The 18,983-nt window shown below is 34.0% G+C and overlaps 1 protein-coding gene across 10 annotated transcripts in view; it reads left to right on the top strand.

Moving 5' to 3' along the window:
• PHIP (pleckstrin homology domain interacting protein) overlaps positions 1-18,983 on the top strand; it is a 127,073-nt gene that overhangs the window by 91,087 nt on the left and 17,003 nt on the right. For all 10 annotated transcript variants that reach the window (XM_070558999.1, XM_070559000.1, XM_070559001.1 and 7 more), the window contains 9 exons: positions 2,847-2,966; positions 4,671-4,778; positions 5,355-5,479; positions 5,610-5,692; positions 9,109-9,220; positions 9,406-9,467; positions 11,891-12,046; positions 13,348-13,468; positions 16,196-16,321. In XM_070558999.1, the coding sequence (XP_070415100.1) occupies positions 2,847-2,966; positions 4,671-4,778; positions 5,355-5,479; positions 5,610-5,692; positions 9,109-9,220; positions 9,406-9,467; positions 11,891-12,046; positions 13,348-13,468; positions 16,196-16,321 (1,013 nt within the window). The remainder of the gene's footprint in view (positions 1-2,846; positions 2,967-4,670; positions 4,779-5,354; positions 5,480-5,609; positions 5,693-9,108; positions 9,221-9,405; positions 9,468-11,890; positions 12,047-13,347; positions 13,469-16,195; positions 16,322-18,983) is intronic.

The following is an 18,983-nucleotide window of genomic DNA, read 5'->3' as shown; positions in this document are numbered from 1 at the left end:
ACCAAAAAGTATGACACAGGGCTGGCCCTGTGGCCTAGTGGTTAAGTTTGGTGCAATCCACTTCAGCAGCCCAGGTTCAGTTCCTGGATGTGGACCTACACCAATCGTTGGTGTCCATGCTGTGGCAGTGACCCATGTATAAAATAGAGAAAGATTGGCATAGATGTTAGCTCAGGGCAAATCTTCCTCAGGAAAAAAACAGAAAAACAACTATCACATCATCTATATGTTTAATTGCCAGATTAATTTTAAAGATGATAACTCACAAATCAAATGGGGTCATCTTATCTTAGAGTTTCAGATAAGTCTTCCAGAAGAAATGAGACTTCAGATGGGCCTAGAAAAATTTCCATGGATAGAAAGGAAAGAAATCGATTACCTATTTCTTCAAAATTAAAAAAAATCAAATTGTCTTTTGTAATTTTGTGAGGAAGATTGGCCCTGAGCCAACATCTGTTGCCAGTCTTCCTCTTTTTGCTGGAGGAGATTGTCACTGAGCTGATATCTGTATCAATCTTCTTCTGTTTTATGTGGGACACTGCCACAGCATGGCTTGACAAGTGGTGCTAGGTCTGCACCCAGGATCCGAACCCAGGGCCACCGAAGTGGAGTGTGCCAACTTAACCACTACACCGCCAGGCCAGCCCATGAGGCTGGAAATTTTGAGGACTGAATTAAATTCAATGCATTTTATCCCTTAAGTGATTTTAAGTACTAAGTGATAGAAATCTACTTTAATTAAAAATTCTAGGTTCCCCAAGAATTATTGGGGAATAAGATTTGTCCTCATAATGATTCTTGGCTATGCCACAGTCTACAGTTTAAATATGATCATTCCTATTTAATATCCAAGTTACCTGGCTTCATGTAAGAATTGTTAGCTGGCACAGTTGACATAGGTGTTTTCCTTATGTGGAGAAATACTTGCCTGGTGAAAGTAATAATACATATCAAGTCTGGAATTAACAATTTTCAGAGTTTTTCTATCTTTTTTCTTTTTATTAAGTCAAAGGAAACCTTTTTCAAATACTTGAACTCAAAACCTCAGTATTATAAAACTGATAAAATCTCTGACTCTGTGTGATGTACTCAGTGCATAATAGCAATGACTACTCAATAACTGGACAAAATATCTGTAGATATCATTTGACTTGACATCTCAGATCTAACTAATTACAAAATTGATTTTCTAAGCTTTCTCCTCTAACCTGCTGCCTTCTAATCCGCCTCATCTTAGCAGTGACAGCTCTTTTAATGGTTTACACCAAAACCCAGGTGTTATCCTTAGTCCCTCTTTTTCTCTCATGTTCCACATCCAGTCCATCAGAGAGTTATCATGGCTCTGTCTTCTAAATATATTCAGCACTTGACCATTTTGCCACTACTTCTGTCACGCTAGTGTGAGCCACCATGAACTCTGACTTGTGTTACTGCAGTAGCCTTCCGTCCGTCTTCCTGCTTCTGCACTTTTCCCCCGAGGGTCTGTTCTCTAAAGCAGTGATTGACAAACTTTTTCTCTAGAAGACCAGCTGCTCTGCTGTTGTCGCCTGAAAGCAGTCATAGGCAATACATAAACAAATGTGTGTGGCTGTGTTCCAATAAAATTTGATTTATAAAAGCAGACAGTAGGCTGGACTTGGACTGTGGGCCGTAATTTGCAGATTCCTGCTCTGATGCATCCAGAGTGATCCTTTTAAAATAAAAGTCAGATCCTATCACTCTTCTGACTAAATATTTCCATTGGACCCATCTCACATATAATAAATGCACCCTCCCCTACCCCCCCGTTACTCTCCAAAGCGAGAGTGCCCCTGATGTTTGACTGAGAAACAGCAAGTTGTGGTTAAAAGGAAGAAAAGGAAAATGAATATTGAATAGCAACTATGGGAGTACCTGCTGCAGATAGTGTTGTCTGATAGTCCATTATGACATTGCTTCTTTTAGTGAACCTGTATTAACTCACAGTGATAGCTACCTTCTTTTTTGAAAACACAAGAGAATAAAATTTACAAGTCTTAGTGTACAAATACTGAATCAAAACATTCTTAGTCAATTACATGAAGTTTCTCTACTTATAAAATAATATTAGGTTTCAAAGGCTCTTAGAAAATCCATTTTTCCTAAGTGTAAGGTAACAACATCCAGACCATGATGGCCAGTTGTGGGTGACCAGCAAAGTATAAAAACTTTCTCAGAGGCCTGGTTTTATATTTATCCACAAAAGTTAAAAAGTAAAGGACCTGGCTTGACAAGGTTTTGCTTGGAAAAAAATTTTTTTTGTTAGAAGCTGTGAACCAACAGTGTGAAATAGCTACTTGCAAAAGGGGAAAGGAGTATTCTTGGGCTATGTGCAAGTCTGGTGTCCAGCCCGTGTAAACAGCCTTCTGTATCCTGCACTGCTCAGCCCATATGAAAATGTCTTATTTAGTTCTTCATAACACACTATGCCTAGGATTTAAAAACAAAAGACCTCAAACATGCCTTGGTTTATTAAACGGAATGTTTATAAAACTGATAGAATTTTGAGAGGAAGGGAGACTACACGGAGCTTCGTACTTTGGGGTTTGTGGGAATATCTTGTCACCTAGTTTTGTTGTGAATGTAGTCTGTAGAATTTTGGTTGATCTAGTTCTTTTTGAATGGGAGGATTTGGATAAACATTTGAATAACTACACTGCCACTCCTGCCATCTTCCTAGAATAAGATATTTTTTAATACTTAAAAATATTCATTTTGGTACAAAGATCCCCTTTCCCTTTTATTTAACTACCCTTATAGTTATTTTAAGGAGCAGATTGATAGGAGTTTTTATGATAATAGTACTTTATAATGTTCTAAACTCTTAGAGATTGGCTGTAGGAGAACTAACGGAAAATGGTTTGACATTAGAAGAATGGTTACCTTCAACATGGATTACAGATACTATTCCCCGAAGATGTCCATTTGTGCCACAGATGGGTGATGAGGTACTTTTAAATTTTTAAAAACATTTTTTTGTTTCTTTCAAGTAACTTTAAAGATTTTCTATGGCTATTGATACAGAACTCTAGAAAATTTCAGCGGTTTCATGGAAGTATCTCATTTTAGATGTTTGTAGGTATGAATGGAAAAAGTATAATTGGGAGGAAAGCTCTAATGATCTTTTTTGAGGCTATTGTAAATACTGCAAGAGAACGGAAATTTTGTTGGCATTTTAAAAACGAGTATCTGATTTTTAATAGGATTTTATTGCTGGTTTTCTTTTCCTTTCTAAATTAAAATATATTAAGCTTTCTTAGCCTAAGGCTTTAAGTATGTAACTGATTAAAGGAAAAACAAAATTCAGCATTTTATTTTCATTTAATTTTATTTCATAACAGTGTTTCATTTAAGTACCTACAGTGTTCATAATTTATTTCTTAGATCTTTAAAAAAAAATCTATTACCTTAGAATAAAGAATATTATTTCATTTTTAAGAAAGGGTGATTGGTCATCATTTTTGACGTACGAATTTGAAGTGAAACAAGTAAGATCTTAGATCAAAATTTCCCACTCAGTGGTTTATGTCTTCTTTTATGCATAAGTGTTAAGAGGCAGCATTATCTGGTATCCAGTAGATTAGCAGTGATAAATTAGAAATTAAAATAGAATGTTCTTTAACAAAGCGCACTAATTAGCAGTAGAAAGTGGCAGTTGACTGTAAAAAAAAGAACAAAAATTTTTTAATGCAAGAGTAGCTCTAAAGAACCATCTAAAATAATTCGTTTAGAGACCCTGTTTGCCTAAGAAAACTTAAAGAGCACAGAACATTACCCCATTACTGTAATTTAGTACGACAGATCCTGCAGCATCAAGAAGATGCTTGGTTAAATTATATTCAATATGTTATTAAAAGATGGCTAGAAAGTGTGTAATTCCTGGTTGAATAATTTCCTTTCAAAATGTTTATGTTGTCTCTAATTGTTGGTGCTTAAATAGGGATGTCATTATTCACAATTCCTTCGTATGAAGTTCCAGACAACTGGAGCAATAATGATATTAATGAATAGAATGAAAATATGTAGAATAATGGATATCTTAAAATCTTACTAAGGACTTAATATTTTTAAAAATTTTTATAGCATTTTTTAACAAGCTCTACGATTTTTTAGTGGTGAGAAAAACACTTGATGTCAGACTGCTGTGTTTCAAATGCTAGTTCTGCAGGATGGTAGTCAGGAGTCATTTTCATTTGATCTTCATAAAAGGAGGGTAAATATACACCTTGCTGCCCTTATTAGATAAAGTATATGTGAAATACATTTTTCATTTTAAAGTTTTCTGCATATATACAGATCACTTGGTACACAAGTTAATAGTAAATTAATCTTGTCCCCTAGTTACAACTTACTTTATTACGCAACATAAATTAACTTATTTTGAATCTAAAAATAAAATGATGAAAGCAAAAAACCAAAAAAAAATTGCTCATCTTAATTTCTTAGTATATGTAACCAAAGTATTGTTATTTAGAACACTTTGGTTATAATTAAGTGATGGTAGGTCAACTTGAGGAAAAGAAGGAAAAAAAAAATCAAAATAGAATTCTTTCTAGTTCAAAGGACATGAAATTCTCTCTGTGCAGTTTTAACCTTGTGTCTGGGGTTAAAGGAAACACATTCAAGTTTTAAATTGTGACTTTACTTTTTAGGTTTATTATTTCCGACAAGGACATGAAGCATATGTTGAAATGGCCCGGAAAAATAAAATTTATAGTATCAATCCCAAAAAACAGCCATGGCATAAAATGGAACTACGGGTATGGTATTTATTTGATAGTCCAAAAAGATACAATTATGGATTATGGAGAAAACTGTACTGAGTGTTAGTATTTTCAGTATAAGAAACTGTATCATGAAGATCACCTTTTTTAATTGGCTCAATCCTGGGGAGTAGGTGATGTTTAATTTTCAAAGAAACACAAGCTTGACTGAATTTATATACTTTGGTAGCTTATAAGTTGGGTACAAAATGTAATTATAGTGAAAATTAGACAACACCTATGTCTAAGGTAAACTTCACATTTGTAACTTTGGTAACTATTTCTGGATTTATCAGCAATAGTTCAAAATTATTTAGAGGTCTTTGGAACTGTGTTGGAAACTCTTATTTCGACGAAGTTTTCCCTTTTTTCCCCTTTTTTATTGAGATGTAACTTGTATACTATAAAGTACACAGATCTTAAGTACGTAGCTCAATGAATTTTTACATATACACGCACAGTAACCACTACCTAGATCAAGGTTGAAGTGCAGAAATGTTTTCTGGATTATGTTTAGTGGTTTATCTTGTGATTTGTTTTGTGAAGATGGTTTATTTTCTTTATCTTTCTCAGGAACAAGAACTGATGAAAATAGTTGGAATAAAGTATGAAGTAGGATTGCCTACTCTTTGCTGCCTTAAGCTTGCTTTTCTGGATCCCGATACTGGGAAACTGACTGGTGGATCATTTACCATGAAGTAAGGACTGTTGAAAGAGGCAGTGGTTTCTTAGTATTGTAGATTGTCATTGAAGATTCAGATAAATATGAACATCTTTTAGATATTTTTAGGTATGTGACCTAATCAGTTTGTTTCTGTTTATAATTAGATACCATGATATGCCTGACGTTATAGATTTCCTAGTCTTGAGACAACAATTTGACGACGCGAAATATAGGCGGTGGAATATAGGTGGGTAATTTATTTAGAAGCCATAGGTGTTTTTTTGTGTTTTTTTTTTTTTTGTCTAATAAATGATTTACTATTATTCATAATTTAGAAAAAATCAGAGAAATCTTGTTGCTGTTTGTGGGAATGTGAATAGCAAAGTAAGACACTCTGTCAGATGTTTTTTAAAGTTTTTTCAAAGAATGAAAATACTTTTAATCTAGTTGATGCTGAAATTGTAAACATTTTCTCTCTTAAATTTGGTAACTATGTGTTATAAGATTGTCTATAGCTATTCCTTTAGCTGTTGTACTTGTTGAAAACATTAATAATTCAAACTTGAAGCAAAAGGAGTCTTCCAGTTCAAAATGTTTCATAATTTGGACTAGGACTAAAGCTAAACTGACATTTTTCTTTCATTGGTTAACTCTATTATAATCTTCAAAATTATTATTGTAATCAAGGCTCAAAGAAACTTTAAAATCCTTAAAAGTTTCCATGTGTTTAAGATGCATTAATTTATGTACAGATAGATACACTATTCATTAGACTAGTTCTTGTAAAAATTTCAAATAGGGTCACTCTTTGTCATATTGGAGTGGGGTGTGGTACATAATATGGCATATTTGGTTTGAAAAAGCAGATCAGTTGATATGCCAGTCCATCCTTCCTCCAGTGCCCTTGGAAGGCGTTGGCATGGTGATTTGTCTTTTCTTGTTTGGTCCTGATAAACTTAGAAATTTACATGTGTGCTCTAAAAAGAAAAATTAGGGAAATGCAGGTTATTGTAATTAGTGATATAGGAATTAGTTTTAAAAATTTACATCCCATGTACCATTTCTCTGGAAGCTTTGAAAGATGTGTTCCATCAAATAAGTAAGTAAACCCAGAAAGACATGAAACCCCCCAGGAAACAGGAAGTCCAGAACAGGAAAGAGCTGAAGGGAATTCCCAGGTAACAGTCAACACAAGTCACAGGATAGCATCTGTCTAGCAAGTCTATAAAACAACCAGTCCAGAAGACGTTGTCCTCCAAGAGTGAAGTCTTCAGGGAAAAAAAATGGAACTGATAAATTATCTAATGTGTTTGACTTTGTGGGAAATTATATGGAAGAGTGTTTTATAGTTTGAGCTGTTAGAGAATGTGGGAAGACTTAATTGTACATTCAGAGAAAGCCAATGGTAAAAACAATGAAGCAGTTATGCAAGGAAGGAGTTGTATGCTGTTTGGCGCAGTAGCAAACAACATTTACATCGTTCTGATAAAAACTGAATGTGGATTACATACACGTATGTGGAGAGAGGTCAATATTTAATGTCTAAAATTGATGAGTGAAGAAATAGCAATCTAGTCAGTATTTAGAAAAGTGTAAAAAGTTAAGTTTTTGGTTATAAGCCTTTGGTATGTTGTTTGATGTTTTTTTTTTAATTATTTGCATGTGTTACTTGACAAGAGAAATTTTATCTTTTTAAGGACGTGCATCTGCCAATAAATTGCAGGACAAATATTAGCAGTCAGAGTCCAGAAATATTCCAGAAATGAGCTGATAACAACCTAAGCAAAGAAATATGGCAAACAATGGACAAATCAAAGAAATATTTCAGATGGATGTACATCAGAATTTTCTCATTTTGATCTTATAGGTTTTTTCCCCCTAAATTTATAGATTAGTATTTCTTCTAAAGTTAATACTACTATTTGGCCTTTTATTTCTGAAGATATATGCATCTGCGTACCAACTCTCATTTAAAATTACATCAATAGTAATTACTTGAGCCTGTCTTAAATATTTAGAAATGAATGGTGCAGTGTGTTCCTTGCTTAACTTCATTGTTAGCATTATACAGTATTGTTCATTGTGATTAGGCACACATGATCCAGTTCTTCCTCTTCAGCATGATATCATCAGTCTATGTAGGATCACAAGAAATAGCTCTAGGAAACTCATCATGGTGTTTACTATAAGGTTGTGGTGGTGTCAAGGATGCTGTTTATTAAATTATATAGTAGCTTTCACTAAGCTCAGAATCACTAATATGTGTCTGAGGAGCATTAGAGACTCAATCTAGTAATAGATCATGTCTGCCTCAACACTGGCTGTTAGAATACTGGAATCTGCATTTGGGTCCCAGTGCACACCCCCTCAAAGTTTATCTGTGCAATGCAACAGCATGCAGCTGTGTTCTGTTAACTTACTCCTGACTCCAGCTTTCTCTTATCATTAAATTTCTTTTATCTTGTTTTTTAAATTTTTAATTCATTTTATGCTGTAGGTCTTCATAAGCATTAACAAATACTTTTCTCTTTATGAGTTTGAAAATGAAACTGATTCAGATGAGCTCTAAAATAACTGGTTAATTTGTTCAAAATCACACAGATAAGTTATTTGGACTCAAGTCTTTGAGACCCTAACCCATGCTCACCAGGAGAAGAATCACTGAGTACCTTGACAGCCAAGGAAGGGGAATGTGTGGCAAAAGGAAGAGGGTGGTTTACAGATTGATAGGACACAGGAAGGCTGAGAAGATAGCTTATTAGGGTCTTTGAGGAAAGCGGTTTCAGTAATGATGATAATAGCTGGACACAATGAGATAAGGAAAGGGATGCAAGGAGTGCTGTCTATTTTACAAACATTAGTTGTTTCCCTTTTTTTAATTTTTATAGGAAAGGGAAAATGAGTGTATATATGAGTGTTGTAACCTATGGGTGATTGAGACAAAGGAAGGCAGGTTGGATTTTTTTTGTTTCTCTTGTTTTTAGGCTGGTTTCTTTTTTTTTTTTTTTTTTTTTTTTAAGATTTTATTTTTTCCTTTTTCTCCCCAAAGCCCCCCGGTACATAGTTGTATATTCTTCGTTGTGGGTCCTTCTAGTTGTGGCATGTGGGACGCTGCCTCAGCGTGGTTTGATGAGCAGTGTCATGTCCGCGCCCAGGATTCGAACCAACGAAACACTGGGCCGCCTGCAGCGGAGCGCATGAACTTAACCACTTGGCCATGGGGCCAGCCCCTTTAGGCTGGTTTCTTGATTGTTGTTTGGAAGAACTTGCCTCCAGAAAATAAGAAATTAAAGATAGACTATAAATATTTGTCGAGCAGAAATTATCTAAACTGTATTTTTATCTGAATGAAAAGTTCGGGCATAGTCCTACTGATGAATTTGGAGTGCTAGATTGGTAAAAAATTTTAAGGTAAGAGGGTGTTTCTCCTTACCCTAAAATGTAAGAAATGGTATTAGAAACTGGTAAGTGGCAGTGCAGGTGTGCTTCTTAAATAACTATTTTTTGCTCAGTATTGCTGATTTTATTTATTTACTTAGTTTATTTGGGAGTGTGTAGGTGACTTCCTATATATCTTAAGTATCTTAAAGGAATACTTTGGAAAAAAGGAACAGCAGCGGTAGTACATTTCAGAGTAACGAGATGGCTTCTCTTCTTGTCCAGGTGACCGTTTCAGATCAGTCATAGATGATGCCTGGTGGTTTGGAACGATTGAAAGCCAGGAACCTCTCCAACCTGAGTACCCTGATAGTTTGTTTCAGTGCTATAATGTTTGGTAAGAAAATATTTGTTGTATTTTAATTCAGCCTGACTTGCTTTGAATATTTTCCCTGTCTATTAATAAAATGATACAAGATAACGTCTTTTAAACACTGAAGCAATTGTTTTTATAATGTGATTTTATAAAAATTGGAATACAGTATTTAGATTTTTTAATGTACGGATTTTCCTTCCTTTAAGTTGGGACAATGGAGATACAGAAAAGATGAGTCCTTGGGATATGGAACTTATACCTAATAATGGTAAGTGTATGTTAAGGCTCTTTGTGTCTGCGTTATGGAATTTCTTAAATAAGGAATCTGATTTGCTAACTTGGTACCGCATAGGGTTGTTGTAAAGATCAAATAGAAAATCTTCACTCAGCAAATATTTATTGCAAACCTATTGTGGCAATAATCCTTGCCCACTTGGAACTTACAGTCTACGAGGGAAGATTGAAATTAATTTTAATTAATTACAGCAAAATATGAAAATGTTTTGCTAATTATTATTCACTCCTAGAAGGTGAGCACTTGGGAGCAAAGATTTCTTTTTAACTCCAGCAGAATACTTAGAGTATAACAATATTAAAAGTTCAGGCTTTTGAGTGAGACATGGATTCATATCCTAGCTCTGCATTTTGTAAGTCATCTTGGCAAGTTCCTTAAAATCTCAAAACTCCAGATTCTTAGGACTCAGCCTTTGAAATTGTGTAAATGAATACCTTCCTTGCAGGGCTGCCGTGAAGATTAAATGACATATGTGTAAAGTGCTTATTATAGAGCCTGACACATGTAAGGGTTCAATGAGTAAGTAGTTATGATTAATAATAATAATAACTGTCATCTTGGATATGGCCTGACACATTGCCTTAGGATTTAAGAGTTAGTCTTAGGTAGTGAGTATGACATCTTTCTGGAACTGAGAAAAGACCAGTGTGGCTAAAACCTGGAAATTGCATTTTCTTTTTCTTTTCTTTTCTTTTTTTTTTTTGGCTTTGAGAAAGATTAGCCCTGAGCTAACATCTGCTGCCAATCCTCCTCTTTTTGCTGAGGAAGACTGGCCCTGAGCTAATGTCCGTGCCCATCTTCCTCTACTTTATATGTGGGACACTTGCCACAGCATGGCTCGACAAGCCGTCCATAGGTCTGGACCCAGAATCTGAACCTGCTAACCCTGGGCCGCCAAAGTGGGAATGTGCAAACTTAACTCCTGTGCCACCGGCCTGGTCCCCGAGATTGCATTTTCTTTCTACCTCATTGGCCATTTTTGTTCCAGTTTAAAAAAAATACAAAACATAATAGTATATGTATAAAAAGGTTTGAAAGGATTTATATTCCAGATCATTAATAATGATTATTTATAAAGAGTGGGAATATGAGGACTTCCACAAATTATCTTTTACGTTAGTCTCTATTGTTTGATTTTTTCTAATAGTATGTTGTACTATCAGATAAGAATAAAAATTTTTTAAAGGAAAAAAATCTGACTTGTGACACAGTAGAAATAATCTTTATAATTGGAGGAGTTCACTAGTTACTGTGTTCTAAAAAGTCAGAGAAAAGATAACTTGGAAAGAGTAAACCAAATCTGGTAAACCTTAGAAATGAGAAAATGGTCATCTTGATATTATTCAAGACTAGTTCTTTCTAGAAATTATTGCTTTGAAAATTTAATACTAATAATGTATTTTTCATCTCACTGCTAAATTAGAGGTGTGTAAAACTATAAAATATCTTAATTTGTAACCCTGGCTTAGCTTCTGGTTTTATTCTCTCCTTTGTGAAAGTTTGAGTTTGAAGTCACGTTGGACTATTGTGAATATGAGAGAATTGAAGCTAATCGGTGTTGAAATGCCTGGGGTATTTCTTAAAATGAGTTAGTGGCATTAAAATACTATTTGTTAATCCTGCCTAAATATATCTGTGTGTGGAGGGGATGATTTTTGTTGTTTTTTTCCTATTTGAATACACATACATATGCACCCATAGAGTTATGTTTTGTGAGGAAGAGGAATTTTGTACACAGATAGTAGCATATTTCCTAATGTTTCTCTGATGAAATCTAGTTCAAAGAAAAAATTACTTGGCAGATTTGTAGATTTTATGTCACCACCACTCTCGAATGAGTTTCTTAAAGATTCAGTTAAAGATTCAGGCATTCAGAAAGCCTACCTTCATCATTTTAGAGCAACAAGCGTAAGAATCGTCTGTCAGTATTCATAATTCCCTCTGTTTCTACATATAGAGAAATTAAGGCTTCTGTTGAAGTATTCCTGAGAAATACCACATTAGTTCAATTTCACTTTGTGTATGTTTTATCAAAGTAAATATGGAGATTATATAATGAAATGATTCAGAAAACTTTTATGTTTGTATCATTTTGTAGAAATACATTTGCTTTCATCTGTAACTGATAATAAATGAAGTTGTCAGATATATTTGGAGAAGTAATTATATGCTTATCCAAAGAATTATTTATAAAATTAATGTTTTAAAAAATAATTTAAATTTTATTGATCCTTGCAACATACTTTTCTTTAATGAAAATAATATGCTTACCAAATCTTTACAAAATTATACTTCAGTTTTATGACAATATCAACTCTAATTTCTAAAGGTAACCTAAGTGTTAGTAAATTACCACATATTTTCACTAAATTTGCTTTTATTTCTGCGTATTTCAGCTGTATTTCCTGAAGAACTAGGTACCAGTGTTCCTTTAACTGATGTTGAATGTAGATCATTGATCTATAAACCTCTTGATGGAGAATGGGGTTCCAATCCCAGGGATGAAGAATGTGAAAGAATTGTTGCAGGAATAAACCAGTTGATGACACTAGGTAAATAATAATAGTAACACGTGAATATAGAAAAAGCTGGCAGAAAGCAAAGGAAAGGAAAAATACTCTTATTCAAACAAAATTTTTTTTCACAATATTATAAGCTGGTGGTTTTCAATTTTTTTTTTTTTTTTGAGATCTTATGCAGGACTTAAATATCTAAAACAGTTATGAGTGAGGTTCCTGTAGCCGAATTTCAGAGTGAGGGCCCTCAGAAGTGCCAGGGCTACCTCTGAAAAATCGGAATCCTCCAGAACCTAATTTCAAAACTCTTGACCTATTGAGGCTGACAGTGAATTGGGAGGGGGGAGCAGAAGGCTGAATCACAATTATATGGATAGTTGCACCAGTTTCCCCTTTAAGTTTCGGTACCTATACACAAGAGAATATTTATTTGTAAGGGGAGGGGAGAAGGTACATAAACTACTTTGCCTCATTGGGAAAAGAAAGCAGTGACCACAAAACTTGATTATTTGAACTGTGGGATTCCAAAATAATTCTAAACTAGTGTGGTTTGTAGCAACCCACTCTATCAATAAGGAATCAGTTTCAAAGAGTCTAGGGAGAAATTAAGATGAATAAGAAGAGCTGAAGACACTAGAGACATATATTGAGTAATATTTTCATCTGAAGTCTTAGAAAATGTCAGCACTGTATAAACATTGTCTCAAATACTATCTTAAACAATTTTGGGTAACATTTTAGGAAATGAAGTTGTCTTATATTGTATGTGAATGAGCGAAAAAATGAGGAGTGATCTTAAGTAGGTTCTAGAGTTTTATCAGTTTACTGTGTGCCATTGGGTCAGTGACATTGAGTCAGGGACTTCTGGATCTGTTTCCTCCTCTCTGCTTGCCTGATGTTTCACATAATTATGTTGTAAAGATGAGAGAAGGTGATAAGTTTTAAGAAAGTGAAAAGTTACATTTCAATGCAGTGTATTAGAGTGTTACTGACAGAATCACTGTCAAAAACATGCAGATTCAGAAATAGCCAAGTTTTAATTATTGAAATGTATGTGTATGTTCTTAATAGGTCAGATTTATATATTATCTGTGACCGCTTTTCTTCTAAGGAATCTATGAATAACAGATATCCCTAGATTATGCAGTGTAAATGTAGACATAATAAAAAGTGAGACTCTGTTAGGTTAGCTAAACTCTGCATTTTCTGTGAAAAGACAGCATCAGACTAATGGTTGTGTGATTCAGATCTTGTCTTAATTCAAACCGCATTGTCCGTGAAGTACTTTTAGCAATACAAGAATAAATTTATAAACTTACTTGTTTTATCTATTTTAGATATTGCTTCAGCATTTGTGGCCCCTGTGGATCTGCAGGCCTATCCCATGTATTGCACTGTAGTGGCGTATCCGACGGATTTAAGTACAATTAAACAAAGACTGGAAAACAGGTTTTACAGGTTAGAACTATTTGCTGTAGCTACGATCCTTTCACCCACTTAGCAATCTATAGCAGTGTTTCTCAAACTTTAATGTGTATGCAGATCACCTGGAGATTTTGTTAAAATGCAGAATCTGATTCAATAGGGTTAGAGTAGGACCTGAGATTGTGCATTTCTAACAAGTTCCCAAAGATGCTGATGCTGCTGGTCTATGGACTACACCTGGAATATGATTCCTAGATAGTTTTTCCTAGTTGCTAATCTGCGTCACTGCTCACTGTCATCATATTGTATTTTATAAAGCAAGCCTAAGTATTTCATTTTCTCCTGGATATCATATTGAAATACTTGTTTTTTTCTTGGATTTTTCTTAGAATAATATAAAAACTTGTGTATTTTTTTATTTTGCTTATGTTCAGCTTATAAATACTTATGAAAAATGAAATTAGGAAAGTTCAGAATATTTTTCATCGTTGTAGCTTAGCTTGGAATATAACCAGAGTTATAAAAAATAGATATAATTTCAAGTAATTTGCTTCTTTTTCCAGTTAACAATTTTGATAAACATTGAGTTCTAATCTTGGATGGGCTTGGTAGGTTTATTGCCTAAAATCTCTTGTCAAAAAACTAAGTTTAACTCTATAGTTTTTACATAATGAAATCATACTTCCAGTTTTCATTTTTCTAATGTGACTTGTTTAGCAGGCCAACAATATTTCAATTTAAATAATACTGCATGGGAACTTTCTTTTGTGACCAGTTTTATGTTACTGCAGTTTTTTACATTGTTAGTCATTTTAACTTACGGAAATTTTTACTCATATTTTGTATTCGTATTTTTCTATATAAAATGTGCCTTTGGTTCTTTTTATTACTTAAATTATAGTTCTGATTTGGTACTTTTGTGTACCTGACACTGAAAGCACCATTTGTTATTCCTTACTGACTAAAGCAGGGTTTCTCAACAAAAGCTTTACTGACATTTGGGACTAGAAAATTCTTCAATATGAGGGACTGTCTTGTGCTTCTACCCTTTAGGTGCCAATAGCAGCCCCTAGTTGTAAAAACCAAATTGTCTCCAGACAGTTAGGCCAAATGTCTCCTGCAGGGCAGAAGCAACCCTGATTCAGAACCACTGGAATAAAGAAAACTAAGATATTAGACTTCAAGTTGTGAAGATTTTTCTGATTTCTTGAGGTGTTTCTGCTGTTGCTTCATTGATGTTTGTCAAAAGCATAGAGATAAGGAAATCACCTATGATATATGCCTCCAACCGTGGTACCCTTGAAGCACACTTCTTTAAACCTTTTTTCAACACCACATGTTAGAAGTTTGAGAGAAAATGGAGAGGAACTTCTTATCTCGATCTTTCTCCCTAGACGCCTAAATTGCTAAACCTTAGGAGTTAGACCTAGTGCTTCAGAGATTGAGTAAGACATGTGAGGATAGCAGGGAGAGAAAGAGTTGTTCTGTACACTAGTGGGACTACAGCTAGAAATACAAGCTTACAGCATCTTCCACTATTATTGTAAATATACTTTCTCTAGAAATACTGCTCGATATGATACTTGCTAAGGTTTACTATATTTCAAGGTACATCACAGCTTAAATAGGCTTTTTTGCATTAGCCTAGCTTAGTAACGAATTTAGGAAAAAAGTTTTGGGAACACAATCCTTATGTAAATTAGGAAGTACCTGTTTTTCAACCTATAATATATAGACCCGAGTTATGTTCTTATTTAATACAATGATACTTTCATGTGTTATTTCACTGTTTCAAGCTTTTTTGCTTCTCTTTTACTCATTGGCTTCAGACTTCTTACAATTTATGGTTTTCCTCTCTGAAACTTCTAGTTCAGTGTCTTGTTAAACTTACTATCAGTTTGCCCTGCTGGTGTTAATCTAATGCCTTACTATACACACAGCTTTGTAATTCTATATTAGAATGAGTCTTGTGAATACTATGTGAAATGCATAAAGGCTTTTCTTTCTGCTTCTGTAGCCACAATTAGATATAATATTTTTTTAAGTCCATATAATTTTATTTCTGTTCACACCTCAGATTTTCTGAGTGTTTTCTTCCTTATTTTAAGTGAGACCACATATCAGATGATATTCTACGAATCATCTTTGGATTTTTCTTTACTTTCAGAAATAAAACAAAACACCAAAGTTTTAGTATTGTCAATTCAGTGTTCACAAACTAATTTTCGTTTAGTTAGGTTTCTTGGCAAACTAACATGTTCACCATGTTTTTGTATTTTTATATCTCATAAGTAGGTTATCAGTTAGCTTTTCATTTTTACATGTCATTTGATTCCTAGTTAGATAATAGTTAGATAATTAGATTAAAATTGTTTCTTTTTTTATAGAAAAGTCAGATATGCTTATTACCAAAAAATGACACCATACATGACAGAAATATATAAACCAAAAACTAAAAGTTCCTGTTTCTGTTGTCCTGCTACTCCCCCTATAGACAGTCTCTCCCTAAAAGAAGGCATGTTAGTAGTCTAGTATATCTAACCTAGATATTTTCTATGTAAATACATAATTAATGTTGCTGCTCTGTTTTTTGTCCCTAACACAAATGAGGTTATATTTTTTTGAAAGTAACTTTTTAAGGTGTATGTTTTATAATTGATTTAAGACTGCGATTAATGTCAGAATGTCTTGATTTTAAATTGTGTGCACGTATTTCTAAATATAATGAAGTTAAGGCTTATGTATTTTGTTTGTTTAAAGGCGGGTTTCCTCCCTAATGTGGGAAGTTCGATATATAGAACATAATACACGAACCTTTAATGAGCCTGGAAGCCCTATTGTGAAATCTGCTAAATTTGTGACTGACCTTCTTCTACATTTTATAAAGTGAGTTATTTTTCCATATAAGTATGATTACTGTAATAATTAAGGGCAGTATTTTAAAATGTACAATGTCAAACTGTAAAATAAAGTGAATTTTTATATACATAATGTCACGTGCTGTGCTGTAAACATAGTTCCACTCAAAGTAGGAAGCATATAATGTCTATGTCTAAAGAAGTAACATGTAGTTCATTGGCTAATAGTGTGAAATCCTAAAAGTTGTGTTACAGTTGTGTTCTACAGTTAACATAAAAAAAAAAGGATCCTTATCTAAATCCAAATGTTGGACAACAACAACAATAATAGTAATAATAATAGTATTTATTGAACATGTAATGCTTTACCTGAAATAGTTCTTCTAAGCCAAATAATAATCTTATGGGTGGGAGAGATCATTATCTGGAATTTACAGTTAAGGAAACTGAGTCTTTTTGAGGCTAACTTTTTTAGTTTTCACAATAAATCTCTGCCATCTGATTTGAGAATTTTTCATCTTAACATTATATTGCCCTTGTCAAGCTTATGAACACATACATTATAGTAGCTTAGCAGGAAACTACATTTAACTTTCAAGATTCTCCTTCAGAGTCGAGTTGATTCCTTGTCTTTGATCCCATCCCGAGAGTGGTAACTACACTTCGCAAGGCAGCCGCCACGCCTTGACCTCCTTGTCTTACGGATTTTGTGTAGCCATAGAATGAATTGAGCCTTCTAAATTGAAGCTAAAGGAATGAATTGTATGTTTTTGTATAGGATGTTGCTCTGAGTTCATATTAAGGTTATTTATATGAATAACTTTTTCTGGTTAAGAGGAGATAATGTATTTTGTAATTTAAGTTTAAACATTTAGGCACTACCAGCTTTCGTTTTTACATGAAGTAGTTACTGAGGCTTTTGTTTGTATGTTTTAAACATCTCCAGCTTCCTTCTCATTACTCAGCATAATCGTAGGGTCCCTTTTCCCGGTATTAGTTGTTTTCTGTTCTTTCTTTGCTAAGGAATGTAGGTAATGTGAATATAAGAAAACACCGAAGAAAATTAGTAAGATAAACTTTATGCCTTTCCTCTACTTTATTCTCTAAAGAAATCTGTCACCTTCCAAATGGTTTGGGGTCTATTATTGCTATGCTTTGCTGCTTTTCAGTAAAATTGATAATCAGGAATTCATTATCCTCGGAAGAGTTTATATAACTTGGTTACAATACCTTATAATATTTTAACTATAATGTTTTTGGTCTGTAATTTTACAAGTATTATATGTATATGTATGTGCATCCGTTTTTCCAAAGAGATATGAATCAATAGAACCACGTGATATAGTTAATTCATATTTTAGTGAAATAATTTAGATGAAATAATTATATATGGAGTAGTCAATGAAGTTGTATTTCTTTCAAATAGTTGTTTTGAAATGCCTTATAAGGACAGATTAATATAATATTTAAAGCATGTATATTGTATCTATCTAAAAATAAGTTTCTGGCATTTTTTAGAGGTATATGAAGTTTGTTAAAACCCTTTTTAGCTAATTTTCAAGATGTTAGGTATGTCTTGAAATTTTGATTATTTTACTTTTTAGTTGCATTTTTTGGCCAGATTTCTAGCAATAGATACGTACAAAGTGATGTAATAGATACTTGGAGATAGAAATGTATATTTATCCTCTTAGTACAATTTTGTAGGAGGATAAAGAATAATGTAAGGAAAAAGTAACAAGAGAGTTTGTATGAAAGTTTAGATGAAGGATAGGGCCCCTTCTAGCTGAGAGAGTTGGGTTTCGGGTACAGGGGAGAAGTATGTTAAGATGTTACGGCTAAGGTAGGTATTGATAGATGTAGGCAAAGTTAGATGAAAGGATATCCATTCTAGGGATAAGGAGTGGCAAGAGGTAGAACAGTGAAGAGTTGTTAGGGAACTTTGTAATTTAAATTGGGTCAAGTAGAAAGCACATGAGCAGAAGTAATAGGGATACAGTGCTGTAAACTCCAGTTTGGGCCACATCAAGGAGGGCCTTGAACGCTGATCTAAGGAACTAGACTTGTAAAATACGAGCACTAGGAGTAAGGGGCTGTTGCAAGTATTTTAACATGAAGATACCATGATGCGTACTATGCCTTAAAAAATATTAATTTGACTGCAGGGTTTAATACTAATTGATAGGGAGGAGACAAAAAGCATAAACAGCAGATTGCCTGCTACAACTGACCAAGTGAGAAGAAATGAGAAAGAGGTAGATACCAAGAGCTTTTGAAGGTGGACTCAGAACTTGGCCAGTGATTGCGTTTACAATAAGGCAAGGAAAGGAATAGTGAAAAACTGTGCATGACTGTGAGAATGGTAATACTGCTAAAAAAATAGAAAAAGGAGGAAGAGTGAGGAGTGACAGTTGGGTTTAGACATGGGGATTTTCGATGATGGTAGTAATCTCAGGAGAAGAAGATTCAGACCAAATTATAGGAATTTGGAATTCATTTACACAGATAAACTGCAACTACATAAGGTTGTCAGTGCAAAAGGTAGAGTGTTGAGAGAAGATGACTCAGGACAAAATTTTAGGGAATGCCTACATTTGAGAATGAAGGGAAGAAGAAATCAGAAGGCTGGGGATATGTTAGATTTCCCTTCTGGTTTGAGAAATGAGAGAAGGCATCCCAGCAGCGACCTG

Source organism: Equus przewalskii, chromosome 9, assembly GCF_037783145.1.
Source record: "Equus przewalskii isolate Varuska chromosome 9, EquPr2, whole genome shotgun sequence".
Lineage (NCBI taxonomy): Eukaryota > Metazoa > Chordata > Mammalia > Perissodactyla > Equidae > Equus > Equus przewalskii.
The sequence above is the reverse complement of the archived record's forward strand: the minus strand, read 5'-3'. Positions and strand labels throughout refer to the sequence as shown.